Here is a 22,160-nt window from a genome sequence, read left to right as displayed (position 1 = left end):
TTAAGATGGTCTCAAACCAGATCCTCTCCTACAGTGGGCCTAAGGTCTTCATTCTCCACTTTTTACCTTTAAGGGGAACCGCCTGAAGTCTTAACCATGCTTTCCCAAAGAATCTTAGAGAATAACAGAATCATAGAACTGTTTGGATTGGAAAGGACCTAAAGATCATCTAGTTCCAACACCCTGCCACAGGCAGGGACACCTCACACAAGATCATGGTGCTCAAGGCCAGTCCAGCCTGGCCTTGAACACTGCCAGGGATGGAGCATTCACCACTGCTTTGGGCAACCTGTGCCAGTGCCTCACCACCCACACAGGGAACAATTTCTTCCTTCTAGCTAACCTGAACTTCCTCTGTTTCACTTTAAGCCCATCACCCCTTGTCCTATTGCTACCGGCCCTGATCAAGAGTCCCTCCCCAGCATCCCTGTAGGCCCCCTTCAGATACTGGAAGGCTGCTCTGAGGTCTCCATGCAGCCTTCCCTTCTCCAGGCTGAACAGCCCCAACTTTCTCAGCCTTTGTACAGCAGCTGCTCCATCCCCCTTAGCATCCTCGTGACCCTCCTCTGGATTTGCTCCAACAGCTCTACGTCCTTCTGGTGAGGACACCAGAACTCTACCCAGTGCTCCAAGTGCGGGTCTCATGAGAGCAGAGTGGAGGAGCAGGATCACCTCCCTTGACCTCCTGGTCATGCTGGTGGTGATACAGCCCAGGACACAGGGGGTTTCTGGGCTCAAGCCCATGCTGAAGCCAGCTCATGTTCCGACCCCCAGGCCCTTCTCCTCGGGCTGCTCTGAATCACTTCTCCCTGCAGCCTGTAGCTGTGCTTGGGATTGCCCTGACCCAGGGGCAGGAGCTGCACTCGGCTTTGCTGAACTTCAAGAGGTTGGTCACCTCTCCAGCATGTCCAGGTCCCTCTGGATGCCATCCCTTCCCTCCAGCACGCTGACTGCACCACACAGCTCGGTGTCCTCAGCAAACTTGCTGAGGGTGCTCGATCCCACTGTCTGTGTCACCGACAAAGATGTTGAACAGGGTCTGCCCCAACGCCGACCCCTGAGAGACACCATTCCTCACTGGTCTCCAGTTGGACATAGAGCCCCTGACCGCAGCTCTCTGCGTGCAGTCATCCAGCCAATTCCTTGTCCACCGGGTGTCCATCCAGCAAATTCATGTCTCTCCCATTTAGAGACAAGGACGTCGTGTGGGAGGATGTTAAATGACATTTATTTGCTCCAGAGAGCACGAACGTGGCAGGAAGGGCTGGGGGCAGCTGCTCACTTGCGGGGGGAGGGCAGGCCCCGGAGGTGGTAGATCCAGGAGCCCCCAGGGCAGGAGACCACCAGCCTGCTGGTGACAGGAGCCGGGCCGCCCGCGAAGGAGACGGTGATGGTGGTGCTGCTCTTGGCGCGCAGCACCTCGGGGGCCCTGACGGTGAAGCCCGGGTGCTTCACTGCGTATTGGAACGCCGTGGCCTTCCGGAAGACGTTCCTGAAGGAGATGGAGGTGGTGCCGCCGGCTGGGATGAGGAAGGGGCCCTGGGCTTCAGGGGGCAGCGCAAGGCCGATGAGTGGGATGCAGTACTGCCCACCCAATGCAGAGCTGAGCTGCAGCGTGGCCTTGGCTTCGCCCAGGTGGCAGGGCTCAAAGGTCACTTCCACGCTCAGGTCCGAGCCCCCAGCACTGGCGGGTGCCGCACTGATGGATTTTGCCGTCTGGAAGTCGGCACAGTCGGTCTGTGCAGGGGAGACAAGAGACCATGGGGGGTGGGTCACAACAGCAGAGCCAGCACCTCGGGAAGAACACGATGGTCCCCTGGCCCTGGCCTGGCCCACCCACACCACACTCCTGGTGAGTGCCTGCGGGGAATGGGCACGAGAACTGTGCAAACGTGCCCAGCAGGGACAACCCTGCACCCAAGCCCCAAGACGCCCGACTGCCAGACCTGGGCTGCAAGGGGGAAGCAAGCCCAGGCACCGTGGCGCCTGCAGAAGCAGCTCCAACCAGGGCAGCAGACACGGGTCCACAAGGGAGGACAGTGCAGCTGGTGACAAGCCCACACCAGTGGGAAGACCCCTGGGCTCACATGGCCACCCTGGCTCTGCCACGCCAAGCCAGAGGCACTTGGAGCCCTTGGTGGAGAGGGCTGGTGCTGGCCAGAGGAGCTGCCTCCCAGCCAGAGCCCCGGCAGCCGCGCTCACCTGTACGAGGTACTCGGTCTTCTGCTGGGCAAAATGCCGTATTTTGGTGGTGATGGTCTGACGGGAGCCCAGCCTGGTGCGGAAATACACGGGCTTCTCTGGCCTGCTCCAGGTGGCTTTCAGCTGCAGGGTGTAAAACAGAGAGCCCAAGTCGCTGCTCTGGAGCACCAGCTGCCCACTGCTCTCACCCGTTTGCAGGGGCTGATACTCCAAGACAAGATCCACCTGGGAGGAAGGAAGGAAAAAGCCACTTTGTCAGGCAGAGGCATGGAACACGTGTGCCTGACAAGGGGCAGCTGGTCCCTGCTGTGCTCAGGCAGTGCCAGAAGGCTGGGCTGCCTTCCCCGCTCTGACTCCCCTCTCTCGGGCACAGCCTTGCTCCTTCTGGGGGACGGTTCACTTAGGGACAGATCCCAACAGCTCACAGCCCTCCAGCACGATGCCAGAAGCTTCCCACCATAAAAAGCCCCTGTGCTCCCCCAGGGCACACACCACTTCCTGTCAATCCAGGCTGCAGACAACCTGGCCATGGGCTGAGGCTTGTCCTGCAGCCACTCACAGCTGGAAGCACCACACTAAATGAGGGGCACGTGGCACAAGGACCTGCCACGTGAGGCCCACTTGCAGCGTGTTCCAGGGGGCAGCAGGGCAGGCTCCACCAGCGCAGGATGATGCCCACTGGGGATATTCTCACACACTGCTCCCTCTCTAGATCATCAGCAGGGAGCTGCCACCACGGAAGGAAGCCCCACATGGCTCCTTTCAGGCATCACCCTTCAAGAGCATCCCCTCCAGCCAGGAGCAGGGAGAGCAGAGGGAGCCGGAGGAGCTTTGCCCCTACCTTCGACTGTGCAGGGACAGTAAAGTGCTGGGGAACGCTGACGTCGGGCACTTTGCAGTTGATGTCAAACGTCACCGGGACAGGCAGAGGGTTGTCCACCTTGACGCTGGAGGACACTCTCTGCCGAACAGCGGTGCTCATTTGAACAGTGCCCATGGGTCCTGAAGCCACCACCTTGAAAGTCACCATGTGGAACAAGTACTCTCCGGTTGTCTCATTGAGGAAGGTCACCTAAATCAGACAGAAAGGGAAGGGCTGCTCATTCCACACATGAAAACAGACCCAAAAGAGCCCACTGAGCTCAGCACCCTGCTTCCAGGAATGGCTGTGAGCACCCACCGAGGAAGAGCACAAGACCACAGAAAGCACGTGCGGTATTTCATAGGACCTGTGCACATGGAGGTATGAAGAGGCATGTAGCTTCTCGGTGAGCCAACAGCTCCTTGAAGGGCCCTGCAGACCAGTGTCCTCACTTACCTTTGCCCTGAAGACTCCTTCTTTGTAGGAGAGGAAGGTGAGCTGGTAGTCCTTCTTCGCAGAGCTTGGCACGTCCATGTAGGAACACCCCTGCAGCACAGAACTGCTTTCCAGGTTCTCTGGTTTGAGCATGTCAATAACCACCAGGAACCTGTGGGTGAGAAGGACGCAGTGAAGGTCAACACGAAGGACTCCCATAGGATACCCATCGTGTGGGGGTACAATACAGCCCCTCTCACCCTCAGTGCCTCAGGCACAGGGCACCAGCTCTCATCCCCCTTGGAGGAAAGCCCTCCAGGGTGCCTCTGCACAGGCAGAACGTGGGTATGGCCAGACACGGCCAAGGAGAGGGACAAGCTTTCAGGAAGGAGCTTCCAGGCACTTCCAGACTTCCTGGGCTGGACTCACCTCTGTGGTCTGTGCAGCCAGTTGGACACAGGGATGAGCTCCGTGTGGCACTTCCTGCATGGAACCTGCCGGGAAATGGCCCCTGAACACCTGGGGGCTTCAGCAGTTCCTTCCAGGTGGTAGCGTAAGCCTGTCCCGTCCGGTAGGGGGAAGAAGATGGAGCCCTACAGACAACGAATAGGACAAGTCGGCTCTGGAGCACCCCTGGCCAGCCCCATGCCTCAGGCTCTCACTGCAGCACCTTCCAGCACGCCCAGCTGGCAGAGCTCTGCCTGCAGCCCTGTCCCGTGCAGGAGGAGGCACCAGCATCGCACCTGCTCAGAGCTGGTTGTGAGTGGGTGCATGGCCCACAGGACATGGCACAGCTACAGGACACAGAGGCAGCATCTCTGGGCAAAGCAAGGAGACACGGGCCCTGCAGCAGAGCTGCTCTGCACATCCCAACACTCCCTTACTGGCCACACTCACCTGGGCACGTCCCTGCCAGCCTGTGCTCATGCAGGGACAGCCCTGGGCAGGGGGTGCCCGTCCCTCATGAGCTCCATTGCCTCAGTCCTGCTGGCCTTAGCCCAACAGCACTGCCCAGACAGCAGCCTCTAAACTGGCACAACAGGGGCCCACCAGCCGTGGGCCATGGAAAGCTCATATCCATGATCATTCTGGGTGCCCGTGGATCCCAGACACCTGCCTCTGCCATCTCCTCTGCCTCCACAGCAGCTGAAAGCTGCAAGACTCCTCACGCAGGCTCTACGTTAAAGACATGCTGAGCACGTGCAACCCTAAGGGCACAGATCTGCTGAGCACCCTGGAGACGGAGACCAGAAATCTCTGACCTCATTTCTGGCCTACTGTAAGGTCAGCTGGAGCGGGACAAGGACCCAGCAGCTCCAGCACCCCAGAGCCCTTCTGAACTGACCCCTTATGGCACAGAAAACATTACAGAGGGGCCAGTTACCCCCATGTGCCCAGCCTGAGACCTGCAGGAAGGGCTCCTCCCACAGCTCCTGCATGACTGTCAAGAGATCTCTCTCGTTTCCCACTTGCCTGTTCACGGCCAGGAGGGCACTGAGAAACTGCAGGGCAGCTTTGCCCTTCTTGCTCCCTGCAAGCTGCACAAGGACAGGCACAAGTGGTTGTGCCCAGGGCTCGGAGAGCCTGTGCAGCCGTGCGCTGAGCGTGGGGGTCTCTGAGCCCCTTGGGCTGCCACAAGCAGCCACCAGGAGCTGCGCAGAACAAACTTCATTTCTTGGCCTTCAGAAAGCCTGGCTCTTTAGGTCAGCTGCTCCAACACGTTTGGTGTCAGGCCCGAGTTCCCATCTGCCCTTTGCCCCTGCCTGGCCCCCAGCCACCACAAAACCCAGCTTCCAACAGAGGGCACAGGACACCTTCAGCTTGGACAGGACCTCTGAAGGTCATCTCGGCCAACCTCCTGCCCAAAGCAGGGTGAGCTACAAGGGTCATGCCACGAGGGTCAGCACACGCTGGCACAGCTCACGTACCTGGTGCTTCTTGTTCTCAGAGCTCATGGTTAGGGGTCTGTAGGTGACCTGGTAGACCTTTTCTTTTTGCCTGGCCTCCAGATGGATAAATTCAGGCCCTTTCCAGTATTTCCCCTCAATGATGGGCTGCAGGGTCCAGGCCTCGCTGCTCGGGTTGGACAGGAGGATGGTCTGGCTCTGCCTCTCACGCACATGGCAGCTGAAAGTCAGCGTCTGTAACAGAGGAGCACAGAGGCTGCTGGGTTGTACCCACAACCCTTCCCACTCTTCTCACGCTGGCTCTGCACCAGGACCTGGAGCACAGGGAGCAGCTTTTCCTTGTCACATGCAAAAATTACGCTTTGGCCATAGCTTTTGGAGTAAATCAAGCTGGTTGCTCTTGAAGAAGGGAGCAGAACAAGCCTTTCGCATGCTGGGTGAAAGGAAACGGGGAGTCCTGAAAGGAAACTCCTGTGCAAGGACAAGATCTGCAGCCACACAGCCCCTTCCTTCGTGGGCAGGAGGAAGAGGAGCTCCACGCTCTCTTTGGGAGCAAGAGCCAACAGCTCCCAGGCTGCCCCATCCCAGGGACCGGATGCAGATGCCTTGCCCCTTCCTACTGCTGAATGCCCTCCCCTGGCCCAGCAGGGGGGAGAAGTGTGGCTGCAGGTGCAGTGCGGGGATACATGGCATGGGTGCTGCAGTGCAGAGCCAGGACAGCTGAGCTGCTCACTGGAGGAGCAGCACCTTGAGCAGGGGAGAAAGGCAATGACAGGGCTCAGGAATTCTGGCAATCCTGCCCAGCAGTTTCTCTCTGGGATACCCCAGCACCAGCGAGTCTGTGCTCACAAGTGTCCTTCAGTTCCTGCCCTGGGAGAGATGTGGTGCAGATGCTGGGGTCCAGGGGCCCATCCTGTCCCTGCTGCGTTACCTCTTTGGGGCCAGGGGCCTCCACGCAGGATCCTGCCAGTGTAAGCTGCAGCGCCTCACTGCCCTGGATGAAGCACCGCAGCCCCTCGTACTGGACAGCCTGGCTCAGCTTTGAGGGGCGGAAGGTCACAACCAAGGGCACATCCATCCCTGGGCTGATGTAACCCTTTGTGGGGCTGATGGAAAAGTCTGGCTTGAAGCTCTCCACGTCCCACATAAACCTTGCCGAGGAAAGCACAAGGACAGGAAAGAAGGATTAGCCACGGGGAGCTGTGAAGGCAGTGTAAGCCTCAGTGTGAGGCTGCAAGTCTCTTGTGGGCTTTCCCACCACATCTCAGGCCTGACCCTGAGCCACCTGGCAATAAGGCTTCAGGCTGGGCAGGACCTACTGCTTTACCTGACTCTCGTGTCGCCCGCGTTCCGCATGATGACGCGCTGGCACGTGTAGCTCTGCTGCACCACGGCTCCAAAGCTGAGCTGGTCCTGGTCCAGGCTCACGAGGCTGCCCTGGCAGGAGCCCCGCACCACACAGAGGGAGCGCACCAGCCCGCGGCACTCCAGCAGCACTTCCCCGCTGAACGGCTGCATGCGGCGCTTCGGGGAGAAGGTCACCTCCACTTTGCAGGTGTCTCCTCTGCCCTTCAGCTTTAGATCCTTGCTGGGCTTCAAGCACAGAACCTACCCGAAGAAACGAGTGGAGACTATTTCATCTGGCAAGCGAGCTGTGGAGCCTCCCTCACCACACTCAGGGAAGAGGCTTCCAATTCCTCTTCTGTCCCCACCAGCACTGCCCCAGTCCCACTCATTCCCTCCTAGGCATTCCTAGGGAATACCAAAGGTGTTTTCTACCATGTGTCCACCTGGTCACGGCGAGGTCAACTCTGTCTTCTAAAGCTTTCACATACGTTCCAACAGAGCTGCAACTCTCCCTCTTTCAAGATTCACCTCCCTCACCTTTCCAGATCTAAAACACATGGCTGCATCCTGATGGATGTGTCTAAAACAGGCTAGAGGAATTGTGCCGCCTTCTCACTTCTGGCTCTCGGGGAGTCCTGGCACCCAGCTCAGCTGAAGCATTCGCACTGCAGGCATCTGCTGCCAGAGCAGTGCCAGCAGGGAGGACAGGGCAGGCACAGGCAGCCAGGGCAGCCCACACCTGAGTCATTACCTACTAGCTCCCACCCACAGCAGCTCAGCGCTCCCTGCAGGCACACCAAAGTGCTCTGCAGAGAAGGAACGGGCCTTACCCCAGCTTCCTGCAACTCTGGCACGGTGGACGTGACCCTCAGCTTAAAGGTGAGAGGGGCTGCACTCTTGTTGGCTACGGTGACTATCTTCTTCACTGTCTGTCCAATGCAGACGTTTCCCAGCTTCACCACCTTTCCTGGTGGATCCACAACGTCAACCTGAGGCGGTAGGGATTGATATCAAGCCAAAGGAAAGAAGGAGAAAAGGCTTTCTGCTACTCTCGTGGCAGAAACCCAAACCATGGGAGGCTGGGGAAGAGAGGAGGAAATGAGAAAACCATGCCGGTTGCCACCTGGAGTTTTAGCCTTTAGATTTCATCTCACCTTCATTTTTATGCCCCTTCCTTGGGCCTCATCAGTCAGCTTCTCTCCCAGGGAACATGGAGGCAGCAACAAGCTGTTGGGGCTGTTGTCATTTTTCGGTGTCTGTAGGGGCTGTGCACAGAGGGAAGAGAAACCATAGGCAGGATGAGTTTCTTGACCTTCACCATGTGAGCAGGCTGCCCAGCCAAGCCATCCCCTCCCACATTCCTTCCCCCCAGGGGCAGGGATTATCCAAGTCCCTCTGCAGCCTGCCAGCAGAGCTGGCTAACCCTGGAAGGCCACCAGGATTTGCCCTGCACACTGCCCCCGTCTCCCTGCACAAGCCTGGCCATGCTGGAGCGCTGGGAATCTACAGAGTGTGCACAGACCTTCCCCCTCACCTGCTCCTCAGCAAGGTGCTGCTGCTCAAACTGCACTGAGTAAACCTCACAGGGCTTCTTCACCACCACTGTCCCCTCTTCCCCATGGCTCTGGGGCAGCAGCGGTCCCAGCTCCAGCTCTGCGGGGATGGACTCCAGCCGTGGCTCCAGACCACGTCCCAAGACCGGCACCTGCAGGCGTTGGCTGCTCTGGCAAATCTGGATCTGCAGCTCGCCCCGGTAGCACTTCTGCAAAGAAGCAGCACAGAAAGCTCCTCTGTGAAGCCCCAGCTGACAGCACCTCCAAGTCAACAATCGCCCAGGGTCAGGGGTCTTGTCAGCACCTCCAAGCTGAACCCAAAACAGGTATTTACTTAGAGCAGGGGCTACAGCATCTGCATGGCTCTCAGGAACTGCAGCGAGTCCTGCTCTGGAGCATAACTGGACAGTTGGCTCCCAGGTGGATCTAAAATGGGCTCTCAGAGGTTTTCACCTGGGCATGGGGGAGCGCAACGCTCATGAGAAAGGTCTGCTTCCTCAGACACAGTCCTGGCACTGCAGCACCAGGCAAACATCAGCTGTGTGCAAGAGGCACCTGAGCTCTCACTGGACACAAATAAGGATCATCTTCTCTGCTCAGTGCTTGCCTCTGGTCAAAGCCAGACACGAGACGCTGAAATCTCCACGAGCAATTGAGATCCCTGGGACTGTCCCCAGGCATGGAAGCACTTGTGTCCATCCTGTCACACGCTACCAGTTTCCAAGTCACGGTGGCCACATACAAACTGCCTTTGGGAATGCTGCATCATTTAAGCTGACTCCCGAACTGCTTGGGAACGTGCAGGGGAAACTGAGGCACAGGAAGCTCCATGTGGAGGCAGAGCTCATCCCCCGCTCCCTGGGCTGGCCTCCCCTTACCACACTGCCCTGCCAGACCTCCTGGCGTGACACCCACCAATCTCACCTCTTCCGTGGGTGAAAAACGGACTTGGACGTGGCACTGCTGTTCTGGAGCGAGGCTTCCAGCTGAGGGCAGCACCTCAAAGCCACAGGGCACAGACTTCATCTCCTCCAGCAGCTTCTGGTGCTCGCTCACTGGCAGATGTTTGTCCACCTGCGCACACAAACCAGTGGTGTGAGGTCTCCTTGGTCTGTGAGGACAGACCCTCGGTTCCTGCAGTGCTCCGAGATGCTGGCACGGTGCAGGAAGCACCTTCATCCCACCCAGACGTGGCCACCACTGCCTAGAACTGGAGGGCAAACATGCTGGCAGGGCAGGCAGATGGGGAGGCAGTGTCCTCAGAGGAGGAGGAATGGGTGAAGACGGCAGAGAAGTGAAGCATCAGCTAGTGAACAGGCCCAGGTGAACCAGCCTTGCTCTGTACCCTCAAAAGCTTCCTCAAGCGAGCTGCAGCCCAAGTGCTCAGGCAGCCAGAGGGGCACAAAAGGCAGGAAAGGCAAAGAGAACCCAACCGAGAAGTTGTGTTACACGTTGTCTGTGCTTTACCTCCTGAACAGGATCAGTCATGCTGATGGACCATTTACAGGGGACCTGGAACGTGTTGTGGAGCTGGATGGTTTCTTCCTGGCACTGCCCACACTGGACAGCAGAGAACTCCAGCCTGTCCCTGGACACGCAGAGGGACGGCTCAGCCACCATGGCACGGAGGCGGACCTGGAATGTGGGGCCTCCTCTGACCTAGAGAAGGACAGAGCATCCGGTTGAGAGCCCACCCGATACTCGCTGCTGTGCCCAACCTGCTGCCTGCCCCAGAAGCTGGAGTACCTTGATGGGCAGGAGCACATCCACTTTTCCCAGGGGCAGGTTGGCACTTTGTGGGTCGAAGCACACTTCAAATGTCTTGCTCTCACAGGAGGGCAGGTGCTTCACACGCTCCAGGCACACGCTGAAGCCTGAACACAGCAAAATAAAGCAGCTGAGATATGCAAGCAACAGGAAATGGCTCAGAAGCACGGTAAGGCCACAGGGGTGTCCTGGCTGGCAGCTCTGGGAAAGACCCCTTTGCATCTCCAGAGAAGCTGCTCTTCTCCCTTTGGCACTGCCCAAAGCAAAAGGACTTTCACAACCAGAATCCAGGGGTTACATAGTAAAAAGAAATCACATTGCTTGAGGAACTCCAGCAATTCCTTCATCAGGCATCTCAGGGAAGGATGCATAGACCTCTCCAAAGGAGAATTGCCACCTAAGATACCAAATGCTGGGGTGTTCCCTGACAGCGGCTTAGAAGAGACGACTGGCCACCCCGCAGAGACAGCAGTCACCATGTGCTGGAGCTGCAGCCTTACCTCAAGGCCTCTTTGGGAAGCCTGTTTCCATAGAGCAGAGGATCCCACAGGCCGGTCAATAAAGGCTGAGCAGAAGTGCTCTGGCACTATGAACTCTAAACAAAGCACTTCTGAACCACAGAGGGTCCATCTGTTTGCAACATAAACCCTCAGAGTGCACAAAGAAACTGGGATGATGCTCACGGGAGCCAAGAGCAGAAGATGCTGAGAGGCGATCAAGGGGATCAGCCCTTCTGGCCCCTGCAATCAGATTTTAGGGCAGCCACAGGTAGAGCAGGTCTCTGGGCACTGCTCGCCACAAGTCAGGCTCTTGAACAGGGCACCCAGCATGGGGGCACTAAGGAGGAAAAAGCTGTCCAAGGAAGTACTCAAATCTCCCCGTGACCAATGGCTTCAGCTGATGTGTCAGAGGTAGCTCCTTCAAGCCCCCGTGAAGCCTCTCCACCACAGGTTACCTGTGTTATACAGGACATATCCATCGACACGGAAAGATGCAGGGAAGTGCCCGGTGTTGGTGATCTTCACCATGTGTGTGTGGATGTCACCGGGAACAACATAGCCAAGGTCCAGGATGTATTCGGGCAGCTCAGCTCTGAAAGGAGGAGTAAGGACACTCTGTAAACCCCAGCATGGCATGGGCTGGAGAAGCAAATGGAGTGGATAATTCTGTATTCACTGCTCTGAAAGCTCAAGCCAAGCCCAGGAAACCCAAGGCCTGAGCACCCAGTAATAACACTTGGCTAAGTCATGGGGAGTGCAGGGCCTAGGATTTATCAGCCACCAATGGGATCTTCGAGTGACTTTAAAGCGGGTACTGGACACAGTTCCTATGCTGCAAAATGCCATTGCAGAGAAGTCCACTGCATCTCCACTGGTCTCAATCAAACTGCTAAGCTGGTGTCCAGCCCAAGCCTGAAACTGCTTCAGGACCTTGTCATAGCATTTCCTTGCAGAGGCCTTTGGCAGGCAATCCCACTTGGAAAAGTGCATAAGGGATCTGGACCATTCCCTGCTCTTCCTGCATAGTGGGGTCTGTTTCTTGGCACAAAGACGCCAGCTTTGAGATGCCCCTTTCAGAGCTGGTCAGCAGGGGTGGTGCCTGTGCTGTCTGCAAGGGCTTGCTCGTCTGCACCCCTCAGCTCTGAGAACAGAACCCAGCAACTGTGGGGAGGGGAGCACCTCCAGAGCTCAGGGGAGCACTGTGCAAGCGAGGACACCGAGCTGCCCACAGGGAGCACATCATAGCTCTCAGCATCAGGCCCCTTCTCAAGTCCTCAGCTGTTCCCAGCTCTGAGACACAAGGAGCTCTCAGGAGCAGGCCTGCACTGCTGGCTGTTACCCTCGGGGCCCCTGCACACAGGCTACAGGACTCCCTACTAACTTGAGAAGCCTCCGATGTACACGCTGGTGAAAGGCAGTGTCCTCCGGGGGACGGGAGCTGAGAGCTTTCTGCTGCTCCACGGCATGTTCCTCCATCAGCATCTCCTCCATCTGCATCTGCAGCTGAGCATCCCACTGAGGAAAGTAAAGACAGGGGCTGCTTAGCAAAGGTCCTTCCCAAGGCACAAGCTTGTCTCAGGTGGAGGATCCCACCCTGCTCTTGTTGAGAGAGGCAATGGAGTCATTCTGTCTCACTGCTCAGTGTCTGGGACACTTCCTGCTCTCTCAGGCAGGATCATAGCTCCAAAGAAATGAACTCCAGTGTCTCTCCCTGCCCAGTTATCAAAGCTGATCTGGACACATGGACAGACAAGCCAGAAACCTTCCAAAGCTCCAAGTATGTCCCTGCCCCCAGTTAGTGCCAAAGCAGCTTGGACAAAAGCTCTCCTGGAAAGGGAACCATGAGAGAGCTGGAGCCTCTCGGAGATCCAGAACACAGCACAGCCTCAGGGTGCATTCAGGCTGCTGCTTTACACGCTGTAAAGCTGGCAGGGCTTGGCCGGTGAGCAACAAAATCCCCAGCACCGACCTGAATGTCCTTCAGAGCACCATAAACCCAACTGCTTGAGCAGAGCCCTTAGCATCTCCCTGAGGTAGCCAAAAGCTGGTGCATCTCCAGGAGGGACAACTCCCAGAGGTGGGCAGCCCATGGGGCACGCTGAGCTGACACAGTCCGTGGCCAGGGCTGTGCAGGGAGGCACCCAGTGCCAGCACAGCCCTGGGCACAGGGCCGTGGGGCGCAGGGGCTCCAGTGACACACAGGAGGGTGGCACGTGTGGGACAGGGCAGCAGCTCTACTCACCATGGTGCCCGAGTCATCCATGCGGGGCTCGGCTGCCACAGCCTCCCCCAGAGCAATGGCCTCATCTCTCTGGCTGCCTTTGTCCAGCTTTTCTTGGGCCTTTTGGAGGATCTTCTCATATTTGGCGTTGCCTGAAAGCACAGAACACGACCAATAGCAGTGGGGCAGCACAAATCCCATGGAAGACGGGAAGCCCCATTCCCCCAACACGCAGACACAAACTGCTCCAGCAATGGAGAGAAAGGCGATCCTGCTGCTTCTCACCCCCAGCCGTCTTTCTCGCCACACAGGAGCATCTCAGCCCCACAACGTGATGCAAACCCAACCCTGTCAAAATCCCTGCCAGCCTCTCTTGCAGCTTCCCTGTGCTTTCCTGCCCAGCCCTCGTCTTCCCAGACCTCTGGCATATGCTGGCAAGCTGTGCAGGATGGTTCCTGCGGCAAAGCCACACGGGCTCGTCTGCCAGAGGCCAAGGAAGCAACCAGAGGGCTGAGTTTGCCTGACAGCCCTGAAACCTCCAGGCCTGGCGGAGGTGCCTGTGAGCTGCCCTATGGGCATATGGCATGGGGGAAAGCCAGGTGACCTTCCTGGTGAGCAGACAGGCAGTGCTCACCTTTGATGTTCCTGGGCAGGTCCAAGTGGATCCTGGGAAAGGTCCCTTCTCCTTTCAGGCAGACTTTTTCTGGCTCCAGGTGACCCACTTGGATCTGGAAAGCCCTGCAGAAGACTCCAGGCACTCCTGGCAGGTAATAGACTTTCAGCACTTGCTGCTTGCCAGGTTCAACGTAACCCTGCAGGGCACAGAAGAGGGAGGGAGGTAGTGTACCAAAGAGGACTCAGTGGAGGGATGGCTCACACGACAGACACGCTGAGGACACAAGACAGCTTCTCATACATAAGGAAACATCAGACATCACCACCTCCAGCTTTCCTGTACCCAAACGCCCGAGTCTCCTACACCAAGATGCAGTATGTCCTTCAGAGGCCTCGCAAGGCTGCCCTCTGCTCAGCATGAGCACAGCTCTTCTGCTGACAGGGTTTACCCTCTGCTACCCAGAGCCAGGCACAACAAACCAAAGCTCTTTCACCAGCTGCTCTGGAAGAGCACCGAAGGGCCTGCGCTTCCAGCAGGGCCAGCACCTCCTGGCAGCAGCTTGCAGGAGAGGACATCAGCGTGTCATCCCTCAGGCGGACAAGCACTGAGGAAGGTGGAAGCCACTTGGCCCTTTGCTTCCTCTTCCCATTGCAAAAGGGCACCAAGGCAGGAACACTGCTCCAGCTCTAAGACACCCAGGCAGGATGACAACTGGGATGGAGTGATGCTCCAGTGATGGCACAACCAGAGAGCTCAGCACTCAGCTCCAAAGAGCTCCCGCAACCATCGTGCCTCCCACTGCTGGTTGCTGTAGGACAGCAGAGCCAGTGGCGGCCAAGGCCAGTCAGGGGCTCCATTAGGATTGTGCTCGATGCACCTCCTCTGCCTCTGCAGCAATCGCTCACAGCCCCGTCTCTCCTGCCTGGTTTTGGACAGGGGTTGTGTGCTCATTCCACCTATTTTCCCCCAAAACTCTCTCCTGGGCAGCCTGACACAGGCCGGGTGAAGCCCTTGTGCTACTCACCATGCTGGGCACGACCAGGGGCACGCCAGGCAGAGGGCTGGCTGCAGTGCCTGTGCCGGGGCTCAGCACCACAAAGGCAAATCCCAGCTTCCCCCTGTTCTGCAGGGCCACTGCTGCTTCCGTGACTTTGTTAAACACCTGAGGAGAGGACAGAAGAGCAGGAAGTTACAGGTACACGTCTGCTGCTCACAATTTCATTCCTCTTCCATTGGGTCGAAAGCAAAGGAACACAGCCCAGAAGCAGGGAGCGCACAGGAGAGATGGGCACTGGGCTCTATGGGTTAACCCGGGCAACCCGTGACTGCAGGGTACCTCTGAGCCCTACACAGGGACAGGTATTTGTGGCAGAGGTGCAATTACAACCATGGAAAGATCAGGAAGAAACCAAGGAGGGGACACAAGCCCTCTGCACTTGAAGGTGTCACCCAACAGCGAGCTGAAACACAGGAGGAGGCACTGAGGCATTTAAGGAGAAAAGGCTCCTGCACACAAGTATTTGTGGGCAAAATACAAGCCAAAATGGAGATGGACAGGGCAACACAAACATGGCCAACAGCTGGAAACAGCTGTGGGGTTGTAACTGGAAAGAAGTACAGTGAGGGTTATTCTAGGACACTCTATCCAGCTACAGTGACTGGAAGCCCAAGTCAGCTGCCTCCTTGGCTGATGAATCAGGAGCATTGAAAGAGAGCATCTCCTTGCACCTCTGGCTTTAGGAGCGCATCAGCGGATGGACATCTGAGGGACACGTCCCTCTGGAGATCACCACTGGGATCCTGCCTGCCCCAGGAGGCAGCGTTAGTTCCCTCCAAGAGGAGGGATTCCCAGCTTTGGGCTGGGCTGGAGATGGCCATTAAACACCAGCTTGGAGCTATCACCCAAACGCTGGACTTCCGAGCCACAGAGCCAGCAAAGCAGCTGGGAAGGGGGGAGAGCCCTCGACCCGGGGGGGCAGCAGCCCACCGGTCATGGCTGGAGACAAGGAGCTCTGACAAGAGCAGCGTGCGGCACCTGCAGCCCGCAGTCGATCTCGGTGGTGTCCAGGAGGTAGCTGATGCCTGAGGCCTCCCCACGCAGAGCCACCTCGTAGCAGGAGTCCAGAGCTCTCTCCGGATACACCACGCTGAAGGGAGCCTCAGGAACTCCTCTGTTGAGCAGGAGCACCTGCAGCAGCAGCAAGAAAGCAACATGGAAATACATGAAGAATCCTCTTTACTTACTGAAGGCTCACTTCTTTTCTACTTTAGCAATTAACATCTGTAAAAGGCAGAAGATGCTGAGCGCTGCTGCCAAATACAACAGGACAAGTTCTGCCTCAGGGCTTTTTCATGCAAAGCAGGGATAACTTCACACAAACAGAGCCACTCTGGCCTTATTCCCCTGACACAGAGCACTCCACTTGACCTGCAGTGGCAAGGACCTGCTCAGCACCACCAACCTGATTCAGACCCATCCAACACCTCCACCAGGCTCACTGCTGCCCACGAGCCATCCGGATCCACCCCATGCCCTGCCACCCGTCCTGCTCACCCCGTAGCTGTGGCTTGAGCCAACAAACACCTTCCCGACGCTCACCTGGTCGCAGCTGAGTTCCACCTGGGGCCCGACGCCTTCCCCGCTGATGCACAGGGGCAGCCTGGTCTCACAGCCTGTGGAGGGAAATCTCTGTGAGCGCAATTCCTTCTGCTACCCGGCACTTTCCAGGTTGTCTCAGTGCTGCTGCCGGTCCCTGGCCTGCATGGAACCACCTCCAGATGCTCCAGGAGAAGATACGGGACCCATCTCGTCCCTCAGGAGATCAGCCTTGGGGCTGGTTTCTCATTTCTAACCAACCCCCTGGGATGGTGTCTCAGAGAACCACAGAATGCTTTGCGTTGGAAAGGACCTCAAGATCATCCACTTCCAGCCCCTTGCCATGGACAGGGACACCTTCCACTAGACCAGGCTGCTCCAAGTCCCATCCAGCCTGAACTTGAACATTGCCAGGGACGGAGCAACTTCCTTGGGCAGCCTGTTCCAGTGCCTCACCACTCTCACAGCAAACAATTCCTTCTGGATATCTAAACTAAATCTCCCCTGTTTAAGCTCAAACCCATCACCCCTTGTCTCATCCCTCCAGCCCTGGAAAACCAGCCCTCTCACTGAGCAGATCACATAAGCCAGACATGTACTGCTAACGTGCACATCCCCTGGTGCAAAGGCAACCGAGACCTCAAGGCTTACAGCCAAACTCCAGGGTGGCTTCTTTCCCTCAGATTTGCTAGTGATGACAGAGCACAAGATCTTCAGTCTGAAAGCTGCTCTCAGCCACTGAAGCCTGAATCCTGGCTCAAATTTTGGATGAGATCTCACTGCCATCCCATTCTACTCTGCACACAAGGCGAGCAGCACCAGGAGGAGGAGAGAGCCACACAACCAAGACTCATCTTGGAGGTAAATGGTCTACAGGCTCTTGGGGCTCCTTCATTAAAGCTGTGTGTGTTGCAAATGCTGGCAAACCCGTGCCAGGAAAGCTTATTCCTTCACTGCTTTGTCTCTTCTGGGGTCAGGAAGACAGAGCCAGGCATCCTGAGCCCTGGCCTCAGACAGGAGACCACCGGGAACCGCAGGGACAGCAGCATGTGCCAGCACTGTCCTCTTGAGCCCTCCAGAGCTACACGAGATCCCAGTGGGCTGGAAGAGTGTTTGTACCTCCTCTGTGGGAACAGGAGCAGGAGGAAGGAGCTGTACCTGAGATGTCACAGTAGGCTGCCTCTTGGTAGACTCTGGCTTCTTTGGGCTTAAAGATCACATTGATTTCAAGTGAAGAATTTGGCAAGATATCTCCCTCCTGAAACAGAAGTGACAGCAAACCATTTATCTTCAAACAGCACATTCTTGTTGCCACTACAGCCCTGTAAGCCTTTATTTAGAGCATCAGCAAAGAGCAAGGAGCAAGCAACACTTGTCAACAGAATTTAGAGGAGAGCTTGGAAGCAGCTGCAGAAACACCTTCCAAAGTCCCTCGCCTTTACTGGCACCCGGAAGGAGCTTTTGTTACCCTCAGAAGAGACTGAGCTCTGGCTCAGGGATTTAAGTCTGGGCCACACTACCAGTTTCTGCAACTGTCTGCTGCTTCCTCAGGGTCTTCTCTCTCTGCTGCTCTCCCACAGGATCCTGGCACTGGTGCTCAGGCCCAGGAAGCCTTGTCACACATTTCAGCAGGCACCCCTGGTTTCTATAGGCTCTCACTTCCTCCAACTGCTTTAAGCAAAGGCACCTTGTACAGCCCTTCAGCCCCTAGCATTACAAATACACTTGACGTAAGTAGCTACACCTCTGGCAACCGTAATAACGCTCTACAGGAATTCAATATTGAGTTCACGGAAGCAGATAAAAAGAACAGAGTCATTTTTCTATCAGCACAGCCAGGCTCTGATTCCACTCTGCTCTTGGCTATTCTCAGGAATTTGTCCAGAAGAGCCTTGAACTGACTGGAGCCTCCAGCACTCCTGCAGCATCAGTATTTACTAGCTACGGTTCTGCCACTGACACAGCACTGACAGCTTAGAGGACAGCCCCACAAAAATTAAAGAGCTACAACATGGGAAGTTATTGGCCTGCAGCTGCAAGTAGTTCCCTGATGCACAACCTGCTATGAGTCAGGAGAACACGGGCAAGGACAGGCAGAGAAGAACCCTTTCAAACACCAACCGCCAGTAACTGCAGAAGTCTGAAAGAGTAAAGTCACTTGGATTCTTCTCAAAACCTGCACAAAGTCCCCATGTGGGACAGGAGACACTGCCCATGACACAAAGCCCTTGCTGCCCCGGCCTCCTCCCATTCCTGCATCCCCATTCCTTAGCCAGGGCAGCTGGAGTTGGCTCAGGGCCTCAAGGCATCTGTCTGACTCTGCAGTTGATCCCGGCCCCAGATAACCCAAACTCAACATCACAACGCTGAGCTGCCACTGCACCAAAAAGTACAGCTTCAGCAAGAACCTGGAGAACACTGCAAAGGTGCATCTCAAACAGTGAGGAGTGCAAAGGAGAGCCCGGCAGGGTTACTGCGAGTGCCCAAGGCCCTGGGGGCATGATTTGCTCCATACCGAGACCACACTGACTGCTGCCATCATTCTGTACACACTCTTTAACTAGTGCAGGAGGGAGCTTAGAGCTTTGGGCACGTGCCATTGCTTCCTTTACAAGCTAATCAGAGGAGGGTGCAGCACACACCCTCTTGCCAGGGATGATGCCTTGCTGGCCACCAAGCACCATGAAGCCATCCAGTGAGGCACCACGATCCTCACAAGGGACACATCTCCATACATCCAAGGTGCTGCTGGGTCCCAAGGCACTGCCAGATTAGACTTCTCTAAGGCACCTGAGGAACAAGCTTATGGGCTAGCACTAAAGCCTCTCCTTTTCTAGGGATCAGCACAGCTCTCAGGAACAATCCTGATACAGCACCCCCACTGGAGCCTTGCATTCATAGCCTCTGTCATGGGTTCAGCAGTAGCTCATGCTCTGCCAGTGAGGAGGGAGAGATAGGGCGCCTGGTCTGGGCTAGTCGGGGAGGTATTCCATACCACAGCACGTCCTGCTTGGGGAGGGGACTGGAAGCTAGCCGGGAGGGAAGGAGTTAACACGCCGGGCTGAGCTCGGGAAGGGAAGGGGAAGCTCGGGCTGGGGTTTCCGGCTAAGGGGTTCCGGCTGCTGGCCTCGTGGCGGCGGGTGGTATCGTATATTCTCTCTCTCTTTGTCTCCTCTAACTTTGATTTGTTATTGGTACCGGTAGTTTACTTCTGTTATACCTTGATTGCTGGACTGATTTTACCTTGATCCGTGGGAGTTGTATCCCTCCAGCTCTCCTTCCCATCCCTCCGGGAGTGGGAAGGAGAGGGGGGGGGGAAGGGGAACAGAGGGGGAACTGTGCAGATTTAGTTTAAACCATTTTTATCTCAATCCGTGGGGGTTACATTCTTTAGATTCTTCTTCCTAACTCTCCGGGAGTAGGGAGACTTGATTTAAACCACAACAGCCTCCATCCCAAGAGAACTGACCCAGCACTTAACAGGCTCAAGAGCAAGACTCTCCATGGGAAAAGGATTGTTCCATAAAGAATGGAATTCATGGAAATCAAGAGACTGATAACGCTGCACAAGACAGCAGGGGAGAGACTCCTGTAGGAGCCTGCTTTGATTCAGCCCTAGAGCAAACCATGTAACAGGAACACGGCCATTTAGGAAAGGTTTCCACTCACAGCTTGGGGCCAAGCTACACTTCACGTCTCTGCATCATCACATCTTGATGTGGACAGGACTCAGCCACAATTCCAGACCTCCCCTTAATGCACCTCAGGAGCTCAAGAGCAGCTTAAGCTCATTGTGGAGACACAGCAACTGGAATGAAGCAGGAGCCCTGGGGCACACTCCAGAACCAGCTCACACACCACAGGATGCTCTGAAGGCTCAGCTCAGCAGCTCCCACTCTCCCCAGTATCCCGGCTGCTCTGACACAGTCTCTTGCTCACATCGTGCTGCTGCCAGCTACAGTGCTGTGAGACCGCACTTGTGCTGGCACTGGTGGCTCTCAGCCTTACATGTGCTGCAGGAGCAAGCAAGAAGAGAACAGCAGCCCCTTCCTCAAAAACAAAATCAAAACATAAACTAGTTTCACCCACTGGAAAGAAGAGGTTGGGATTATTCCAGGCTTCACTCCAAGATGAGAAGGGATGTTGCACTGCTCAGACAGCAGCCATTCTTCAGCTCAGACCATGTGAATACCCACAGCCACGGCTCTGGCTGATTGAAGGACATGGGGGTTTTGCTTGCATCACCAGGAAAGTGAGCAGTTTTCTCTACCTATCTGCAGTAGAACTCAAAAAGCTTGTTTAAACCTGCCAGCCTCGTGTCCAGGCTCACGGACGGCACTGGAAGGGACACTCAGATGTGGTATACATCCAGGTTTTAGGAATGGATTGCTGTCCCCCCGATTAAACTTGGGCTCAATTTGGACTCCTTTCCACAGGAGACCATTTCATTCTGCAGGTCAGGATGTGAACTAACAGTGCACCAGTGGCCTTTCTTCACCCCCATGCGCTACGTGGAAATGTGTCCTTACAGAGAATAACTGATACCTCTGAACACTGTGAGGACACTCATGAAGTGCCCTTGAGTCACAGGCCTCGCAGCAGAGCCCAGCCTGGGGTCGGCTCTTGCTGCTGCTCAGAAATGCTTTCTGCAACAAGCGCCCCCAGCCTCACCAGAAACCTGATGTCTCCTCTCTTGGCACATGGAGCAGCTGACGTGGGATCTGCCAAGGGACCTCATTCAGAGAGGAGAAGGACGAGGAGCAGGAAGGGAGGTTCTCAGCCATCACTTACCATGGGCACAATGGTGAAAATATCACTGCAGAAAGGTGTGGAGTCTCCCTGCACCTCTGTCCCCTGGTTCTGGGAGGTGCAGATGGGAAGGGAAGGGTGTTCTCTGAGAGGGGGGACCACCCCGTGCTCCTTAGGAACATCAACCAGCTTGTCCTCTTCCTGCCTCTGCAGCCTGTGCCATGGGAGAGACAAACCAAGGAGATCATTGAAGAAGCAGCAGATTTGCAGAGCCTGTCCTGTCCGTGCACGACCAGCAAAGCACTTGGTGAGGAAGAGCAGCAGCTCAGCACGGGGCTGACCCTGAGACACAGGCTCCCCCATGGATCCCATTATTCCCAGCACAGCAGCGAGTTTTACTCCTCACTGACAAGCTCATCAGAGGTTTCTTAAAGCTGGCAGCCCTCAAGAAAAAGCCTCCTGCACTGGGAGGGGAGAAGCAACCAGGTTTCAGCTGCACTTTACCAGCAGCACACTTTTCCCCTTCCCTTTTGCACCCACAGGGATGAGAAGACAGTATCTGCACTGCCTTGCGCCAGAGGATCCCGGTGCACTTCCAAAGCAAACCAATGGGTTTGGCATCCCACCACTTCAGTGACACAAATGTGTTTCTGTGCATGAAAACAGAGGTGCCAAGAGAGGAAGGGACTTTGCCCAGCATCACCCAGGAAAGAAGTCAGCATCTCTGAATGCAAACCCTACGCTGAGACTTGAACCACCTCATCTTTTCCCTCATTTTGGCCTCCTCTGCAGAGCTGCAATGCAGTTAACCTCTGCCTTTATTGCTGGTTGCAGCAGAAATCATTCTAGTGGTTAGAGATCACAAGCAGGAGATGAGAGGGGAGCAGTGCTGCACAGTGGCTGCTCCTTACTGGGAGCCTGAAAAGTTGCACAAGGATTCCCCAAGTCACAGAAGCTTTTAAGTCTCATTTCCAGTTCATCCCCCCAGGCTGTCAGTGTTTCTCTGCTGCCTGAAATGGCAATTTCAAAGCTTCACCAGAGGCACCCTTGGAAGAACCTGCCCCATCTCTCACCACCAGGACACAGGTTGCTGAAGCCCAAAAGCACTTCCAAGTCCTGGCTGCCCTCCCTTCCCTGCACAGCCCTCCCCCTCCACATCTGCCCAGCTGAGGAGCAAGGCCGGAAACACCTCCTTGGGCCAGAAACCAGGACACTGGAAGGCAATTCCCCAGCCTACAGCAGGATGGCCTCCACCTTCTGGGCCAACCGAGCACTGTATCCTGCGTGTGGCTGGAAAAGGAGCCTGACACCTTAGCAAAGAAGAAACTGCTTGAGTATCATAAGAGTTGTGCCACCTGCAGCTCTTCAGTGCTACTGCTCAGTGCAGTCCCAGGTACCGAGTGCT

The 22,160-nt window shown here is 56.2% G+C and overlaps 2 protein-coding genes across 2 annotated transcripts in view; both read right to left on the bottom strand.

Annotated features, from left to right (window-relative positions):
• Positions 1-1,278: 1,278 nt before the first annotated feature.
• Positions 1,279-7,954, bottom strand: LOC117436460 (hydrocephalus-inducing protein-like). Its single transcript, XM_034064519.1, has 10 exons — positions 7,908-7,954; positions 7,584-7,742; positions 6,734-7,014; positions 6,338-6,557; positions 5,428-5,640; positions 3,929-4,092; positions 3,521-3,671; positions 3,044-3,274; positions 2,203-2,427; positions 1,279-1,737 (listed from the first exon to the last, which is right to left on the bottom strand). The coding sequence occupies exons 1-10, from the start codon at positions 7,911-7,913 to the stop codon at positions 1,279-1,281; spliced, it is 2,109 nt and encodes a 702-aa protein (XP_033920410.1). The 5' UTR covers positions 7,914-7,954.
• Positions 7,955-12,204: 4,250 nt separating this feature from the next.
• LOC117436459 (hydrocephalus-inducing protein homolog) overlaps positions 12,205-22,160 on the bottom strand; it is a 37,128-nt gene continuing 27,172 nt past the window's right edge. The window contains exons 8-15 of the mRNA XM_034064517.1: positions 20,798-20,969; positions 17,165-17,264; positions 16,010-16,083; positions 15,446-15,598; positions 14,435-14,572; positions 13,429-13,606; positions 12,816-12,946; positions 12,205-12,306 (exon numbers count right to left, since the gene is read on the bottom strand). Of these exons, the coding sequence (XP_033920408.1) occupies positions 12,205-12,306; positions 12,816-12,946; positions 13,429-13,606; positions 14,435-14,572; positions 15,446-15,598; positions 16,010-16,083; positions 17,165-17,264; positions 20,798-20,969 (1,048 nt within the window). The remainder of the gene's footprint in view (positions 12,307-12,815; positions 12,947-13,428; positions 13,607-14,434; positions 14,573-15,445; positions 15,599-16,009; positions 16,084-17,164; positions 17,265-20,797; positions 20,970-22,160) is intronic.

This window comes from Melopsittacus undulatus, chromosome 7 (genome assembly GCF_012275295.1).
Source record: "Melopsittacus undulatus isolate bMelUnd1 chromosome 7, bMelUnd1.mat.Z, whole genome shotgun sequence".
Classification (NCBI taxonomy): Eukaryota; Metazoa; Chordata; class Aves; order Psittaciformes; family Psittaculidae; genus Melopsittacus; species Melopsittacus undulatus.
This window is presented reverse-complemented; position numbering and strand designations above follow the sequence as displayed.